The sequence below is a fragment of the Nyctereutes procyonoides genome, unplaced genomic scaffold, assembly GCF_905146905.1.
Source record: "Nyctereutes procyonoides isolate TBG_1078 unplaced genomic scaffold, NYPRO_anot_genome, whole genome shotgun sequence".
Taxonomy (NCBI): domain Eukaryota; kingdom Metazoa; phylum Chordata; class Mammalia; order Carnivora; family Canidae; genus Nyctereutes; species Nyctereutes procyonoides.
The window spans coordinates 42,312,521-42,320,360 of NW_026575140.1; the positions used below are offsets into that span (position 1 = coordinate 42,312,521).

The 7,840-nt window shown below is 31.7% G+C and overlaps 1 protein-coding gene across 8 annotated transcripts in view; it reads left to right on the plus strand.

The window, feature by feature from the left end:
* Positions 1–6,924, plus strand: part of ATG4C (autophagy related 4C cysteine peptidase) — an 84,984-nt gene extending 78,060 nt beyond the window's left edge. For 6 of the 8 annotated variants that reach the window (XM_055306471.1, XM_055306470.1, XM_055306473.1 and 3 more), the window contains one exon: positions 2,996–5,165. In XM_055306471.1, coding sequence (XP_055162446.1) covers positions 2,996–3,160 — 165 coding nt within the window. In that variant the 3' untranslated portion in view covers positions 3,161–5,165. Of the gene's footprint in view, positions 1–2,995; positions 5,166–5,711; positions 5,914–6,889 lie in introns of those variants that run through there. The other 2 variants (XR_008661955.1, XR_008661954.1) reach the window with 2 other exon arrangements.
* Positions 6,925–7,840: the final 916 nt, after the last annotated feature.

Genomic DNA, 7,840 nt, shown 5'->3' on the forward strand with positions numbered 1-7,840 from the left:
ATTCCTTATTTATCTCTTTTTATTGTTGCTGCTGTTGCTGTTAAATCATCTTGGGAAAGTAATTTAAGTCCTTTGAGGCTCAATTTTCCCATTTATAAAATGAGAGTAAGCTCAATAATTTCTAAAATTTCCTTTGGCATTCCATATTTATATGTCCTAAAATTATTTCTTCCCTGCCATATCATGTTTAGGTACTGATAGGTTATCATTTACCTTACTGCTGAACTCACTTGTCTTTTAATATACATTTTAAAAATAGGTTTTATTTTTTTAGAGCAGTTTTAGTTTCATAGCAAAATTGAGGGAAAAATACGGAAAGTTTCTATATACTCCCTTCCCCCATCAACATCTCCCACTAGACATATATTCTTTTTTTTTTTTAGACATAATTCTAATTGATGAACCTACATTGGACACATCATCATTATCATTCAAAGTCTATAGTCTACATTAGGGTTCACTCTTGACGTTATATACTCTATGGGTTTGGAAAGATGTATAATGATGTGTAGCTATCATTATTGTATCATATAGAATAGTTTTCCTGCCTTAAAAATTATTTGTACTCCACCTGCTTATCTCTCCCTTTCTATTAATCTCTGGCAACCACTAGTCTCTTACTACCTCCATCATTTTGCCTTTTCCAGAACATCATATTGTTGGACTCTTACAGCAATATGTAATATGTAAGATTGTCTTCTTTCATTTAGTGATATGCTCTTAAGGTTCCTCCATGTTTTTTATGGCTTAATAGCTCATTTCTTTTTAGTGCTGAGTAATATTCCATTGTCTGGATGTACCACAATTTATCCATTCAGCTACTGAAGGACATCTTTGTTACTTCCAATTTTTGGCAATTGTGAATAAAGCTGCTATAAATATCCATGTGCAAGCTTTTGTGTGGACATGACTTTCGATTTGAGTAACTTTTAATATGTTTTTTCATTGATAATCTTTAAGAATATTTTAAGTAAATCACAAAAAAAATAGAAAAACCATAATTCTCAAAGCCTAAATCAATAAATATGCATAAGGGGGCCTTACACTACAAGTCCATATGGAAAAAGTAGGTATATTTTATAATTAAAGGATAGAGGACCCCTTTCTGACATTTTGCCCTGGGTGACAGATTTGAATCTTAGTTGCTGAGCCACTAATAAACCTAAATGACTTCTTTATTGATCTTGAAAGAAAAGATGAAGAGATGATAATATTAGCTTTGTTGTGCTGACTTGAAAATGATACAATGCCCATTAGATAATGGACTTTTACAAGTGACATTAAATGATATAAAATGACAACAATTTTGGACTGTATTCCAGCCATTGGCTGGAGATGAAAGAGGCCTGATCACAAGCCAGCTTCCTCTGTCTTATTTTTATTTTCTGCACTTTTTCTTCTTTCTTCCTTTTTAAAAAATAAAATGTAAATAAAATAAATTTGACCAATATATACTTTAGGAGAGCCATATGAAATTATAGGTTAAGATTTTCATTATATCTAGTTTTTCTAAGTACTTAATTGGTTTTACATGGTTCATTCCCATTCAATTAAAAAATGTATTTCATGTTAACTGTCTCATGGAAATATTTTAACATTGTATCTGTATGCTAGAGCTACATATTTATTTTAGCCATGTTTCAAGAGAATCTATAAATGCAATATATATGAATTTGATGATCCTTCAGTTGAATATTGACATTTGGGAGAATTTAGTTTTTACCCCTGAAATTATCCTTTAGAAACAAGTTATAATTAATTGATCATGATTAATGATGTGTAAATGCTGTTGATATTTTTCAACATTCTCCGTAATTCACATTAACTTTTCAGAATCCTTATAGGTCCTGGTAATCTATAGGAAACTTTGTTTCTATCAAAATGTCATTCAAAAAATTTTTATTCATTTTTAATGAAAATTGTTTTAATTTTTAAATAGAATTTGTTTAACAGAAAGATTTAAAGTGGTTTAGACTGGGTTGTTGGATTGTTAATGAATCCCAAATTGACAGAGGGTTATAAAGGTGGTTGGTCTCCCCGCAAAATTCCAGGTATTTTTTTTTTTTTTTTACTTCTGAATTATGTGGCTTTAGAAGGTAATACATAAGGTGTGGATTATTACTATGCATAAGAATACTATTTTTCATGTTTACTAAATTATTGCAGAAATATTTTTTCAAATATGTGACTCTGAAAAGACTAAACAATTTTTAAAATAACTTTTTATATTGCTTTTGGTCAGTTTAACAATTATGAGGTAAGTTGCCCCATTTTGTAAAGGACAGTCAGGTAATTTTGTCCAAGGTTTCATCAAGGTAAGTTGTAGAATTGAGATTAGAATGGATCTTCTGACTTAGTTTAATGATTTTTTTTTAAATTTTTTTTTTATTTACTTATGATAGTCACAGAGAGAGAGAGAGAGAGAGAGAGAGAGAGAGAGGCAGAGACACAGGCAGAGGGAGAAGCAGGCTCCATGCACCGGGAGCCTGACATGGGATTCGATCCCGGGTCTCCAGGATCGCGCCCTGGGCCAAATGCAGGCGCCAAACCGCTGCGCCACCCAGGGATGCCTAGTTTAATGATTTTTCTACTGTGTAATGGTACTAGTCTTTCACAATATTTTCCTATAGTCAGTGATACCATTTTGTTTTATTGTCTATTACTACCAAAAGAAGATAACTCTTGATTCTTCAGTAAACCTTTAAATTGGAAGGTGATTAGAAGACTTACTTTGAGAGGGGTAGGGTGGGAATGAATGTGCTTTATTTTTGATGGTCTGCTCTTAATGGAGAAGCAGATATTTAGCTATAAGTAATCTCTATAATGCTATTGAACTTGTTGTCTTTTAGCCAGAACAGTGAAACAGTGGTATGAATAATTATAAATGAGAAAAACTAACAAGAGAGATTCAGGATTAAAACATTAGATTTCCTCATGTTGTCCTACTGTGCACTCTTGCATCCAATAAGGGATTTTTCTGTACTTTTTGTTACAGATGCTGAAAATTTCTTCTAAGGAGAAATATCCCTTGTTTACTTTTGTAAATGGTCATTCCAGAGACTATGATTTTACATCTACAACCAATGAAGAAGACCTTTTCTCAGAGGATGAAAAGAAAAGATTAAAAAGATTTAGCACAGAAGAATTTGTCTTGCTCTAAAGATTAGCATATTTGTGCTTGTTGAGAAGAATTCCTCTGAAGGGGGAAAAATGAAAAGAAAAAAGTTTACTTGAAACTGGCTTATTTTCACACATATCTTAATTTTATATGTTCTTTAAAAAAAAAAGAACATTTGGAGATACACAAGTTTTAAAGCTATTTTTCTGAAAGAGATTTAATGAATCTTTATTTCTAATATCAAGTGATTCTGGCTGCATTTCTATTTCCCAAAGATCTGCTAACAATAACTCTAACTTAATTGTAAGCCTTCCAGTTTTCAAATTCTTCCACCTGAGGCCACTAGTCTCTATGATTTTGTGATATAGGCCCCAATATTGGGATCACCAAATAGGTTCAAAAGCTTCTATTTATACTAACAACCAGAAGACCAGAGAATGAATTTTTCAGTGCTGCAGAGCCTCCTGATATTAATCCAACCAAAGGATACTTATGGATGTATCTTGATATACTAAATAGCAATTGTTAGATGTGATATGCATATAATTATATATGTAGAATTGTGAGTTAATGTAATACTTAGCAATATGATTTTATAATGGCTCCTCATTTTGCTTGCTATCAAGCCTTCCCTGAGGAGTGAATATAAAGTATTGGTTTTCCCCAGAAATTTAAAGGTTATGTTATTAATAATAACTTCCAATCAAATCAGATAAAGGCAATTTTAGGATAGGAGTAGTATTTGTTTCCTATCTCAAGAAATGGATTTTTATGGGAATTCTGCTTATTAAGGAGCTTTTAAATCTAAAGATAAGTACTAAGAAAGATAACGATAGATGCTCCTCTATGTGATTTTTGCTATTTGTATGAATCAGTGTAGTGGTGTTTAGAAGCTGAGGCTATCTATAAGGTAAATCTACCTTAAGTGTATTATGTGTTACTGAAAGGCAAATTTGTGATATAGAAATATGAGTTATTATTCAGCCAGGATTATGTACTTTAATAAAGATGTGAGAACATAAAATATCTTTGTTTTGGTTTTAATAGGAGTATTTTAATCTTTAATTTGAAAAAAATCATTGTCTCATATGAAGTATATTTATTTATAATGAAGTCAAGTAATATTGTTTCTCTGTAAGCAAAATATTAACTTATTTTATGGAGCTTTCATGTTTCAGTGTGGAAAGGTGACTTACAAAGACATAAATTGTGTATCATTTAAAGTCATTGATCTCTTCATTAGAAAGCCTATTTATTCAGGTTTAGAGTTGCATGCAAAACTAAAACAGAGAGGGCAGATTGCTTTAGTATGCCTGATGAGAAAAATCAGGTTTGGCATTTCTATGAGGACAGTTTATTGAATTGATATAAATGGCCTGAAATCTAAAATTTTCCTTTACTCCAGATAAAATCTGGACAAATTAAGTCCAGTACTAATTTTCCTAGAATGTCAAAGCAGTACAATAAAATAAGAAGCCAGTAGTATGCCTGATTTTATGTACTGCAGTTGTCTTGTCTAAATTATTGCAGTTTGTTCTTTATATACACCTGCAGTATTCACAGGATTTTACAACAAAGACATCAAATGAGAGTACCCAAACCTTCAAATGAATCAGGACTGATTGTTGTAAGTATTCTCTTACAAGAACTATATAAAAGTTTAGACTTCTACTATTGCATTCTGTTATTTTCTCAGCATATTTACGGATCATTTAAGTGGTTAATATTAGATGTGGCCAAAGTTGAGAGGAGGCAGAAACTTCCTTTACATTGAATTATACTGAAAATACTCAGAATGCTGTGCAGACAAAACAAACCAATCTTACAATAGTCTTCCCTATGACTGAGAGTAAATGTGTACAAAATGATCAGCAATAGTATGCACATAAAAAGTACTTAATACTGTGTATAGGGGATCCCTGGGTGGCTTGGCGGTTTAGCGCCTGCCTTCGGCCCAGGGCGTGATCCTGGAGTTCCAGGATCGAGTCCCACACCAGGCCCCTGCATGGAGCCTGCTTCTCCCTCTGCCTGTGTCTCTGCCTCTCTCTCTCACTCTGTCTCTCATGAATAAATAAATAAATAAATAAATAAATAAATAAATAAATAAATAAACTTTAAAAAAAAACTGTGTATAAATGAATGCATGGATTCATGAAAATTGAGATAGGCTGATTGATTTATCTTGCTTGTTAATTCAACTTCAGCTGAGGAACAGCCAAAAGTTGTGCTAATGTTTTATTGAAAATGTAGCAATAGAACCACATCATTAGATTTAGAATAGAGGTACCGTATATTCTGGTTTCAAACTTTGTTTTGAACACAGATTTCATTTCAAGTTCTAACAGCCAGAAAACTTGGTCAGTAAAGTTTATGGATGATCTCTTCAGGTTGGAATAAAGGAAAGTAAAAAAAAAAAAAAAAAAAAAAAAAGATACTAAGATGGGTATTCTGTTAGAATTATTATAGGAGGACCTTGCATTTGGACATCAATATTAAGATACTAGCTTTACCATTAACATTTCAGAAATGAATTTTTAAAATTCTTAATGTGACTTTTTGATGGTGAAGGTTTCTTTTCTCTCTTCCTCATAAGATTTGACACTTTGAATCCCCTTTTGTCAATGTATTAACCACCAGCAGGCAATGTTGAGAGTCATTTGTTGAATGAGTGAATGAAGAGATCCTTTACAGTACAAGTGTATCCAAAAGGATTTCCCCAAGGTATCCATTTTTCTGTTTTTATATTAAACTAACCCCATTAAATCTGTAGTAGTGAGAAGACAACTTTATAGGATTAAAAATTTAGGTCACTTTTGTGTTGTTAACCTTAGCATCATCCAAGAGCAAGCATATCTAAAAGTATATATGTTAATTCCATCTTGTTTCTAGAAGAATTAAATAAAACAGCAAAAATGACTTACTTGTATAATATATTGAGTGTTAGGTCAGAAATCTTAAATTTTTTAGAGATCTCTAGTTACTTTCTATCATTGCACGTGGAAAGCACTGTATTTCTGGTCAAATCCTACTAATCTAGTTCCCTTCCTCCCCCTTTTCTCTAATTATTTTGAAACTAGGAAAGTTTTATTTTCATGCTTTATCACAGGTCACCTTCAATAGCTTGTATTGTATACCTAAGTCTTTTAGACTATACATTCATATATAACCAAAAAAGCATACTCTAAGAATTTTCCAGGAACAGGAAACAAGAGGAAGAACAGATAATGAGAAAACACTTTGAAAATATTAAATAACTATATGAATTTCCATCAAAATAGACACAGAGAAGAAACTAGAATTTTTTGTAAAATAGAAGTAAGATATTCAGAATATATTGATAGAGGCAATTTCTTGAAAAGATTAAGGGATTGCTATTTTCTATAAAAGAGTAAATTTATTTCAAAAAAATTTTAGGAGAATAAATACTATGTATTATTTGTTATAGCCTCAATACCGCCAATCACCACAATTTAGTAGTACTATATTCAGTTGAGCATTTAAACCAAATATCTTGAGATACTAAATAAGAAAGGTGAAACGTCAGACCAGAAAAAAATGGAAACATCTCATCCTATTCTAAAATACAAATTTTATATCATTTTATAGTTTGTATCTTAAAACTCAGTTTAGAAATCTTAAGCATTTTTGTGTGGTTTTCATGGTTATATAAAGACTTTCTCCTTGCCTATAAACTTTTAAAAATATTATATTTAGAGTCAGTATTGCAGACACATTTTTGAATTAGCATTTTCTTCTCTTTCTTTTTTATAGTCCTCCTCAGCATTATTGGTGGCAAGCAATGGCCCAAAACATTCACAACTACAGTTATAAAATTTCACTTATTCTCTCACAATAAGAAAAATATATTAAAAGTGGAGAATATGGGGATCCCTGGGTGGCTCAGCGGTTTAGCACCTGCCTTCGGCCCAGGGTGTGATCCTGGAGTCCTAGGATCAAGTCCCACATCAGGCTTCCTGCATGGAGCCTACTTCTCCCTCTGCCTGTGTCTCTGCCTCTCTCTCTCTCTCTCTGGGTCTCTCATGAATAAATAAATAAAATCTTTAAAACAAAAGTGGAGAATACATGTATGTTATTAGGTAGGAAGATTACTGTACTACTCTGTAACCAGTTCCTCCAGAAATTTAGAAACTCAATCTTCATATATATATATAATGGTTACATAATTATTATTACTAAATAATACTGTATGTCAACTATACTTATATATATATATATATAAGTATACAAGTATATTCAGGTACAAAACATAGTGATTCAACATTTATATATTATGAAATAATCATTATGATAAAAATGTAGTTACCATCTACCATCATACAAAGTTAGTATATTGTTGACTATATACCCTATGTTGTTCTATACATTTCTGTGACTTGTTTTATAACTGGAAATTTGTACCTCTTAATGCTCTTCACTTATTTTGCCACTTGCCCCAACCCCTTTGCTCCAGCAACCACCTGTTTGTTTTCTGTATTTGTGAATATGTTTGTTCATTTATTTTGTTTTTTAGATTCTACATCTAAGTGAAATCATGTGTTGTTGTTCTCTGATATATATGCACACATATATATCACATTTTTATCCATTCATCTATTGATGGACACTTCCATATTTGGCTATTGTAAATAATGCTGTAGTGAACACAGGGGTGCATATATCTTTTTTGTTTTCTTTGGGTAAATACCCAGGAGTGGAATTGCT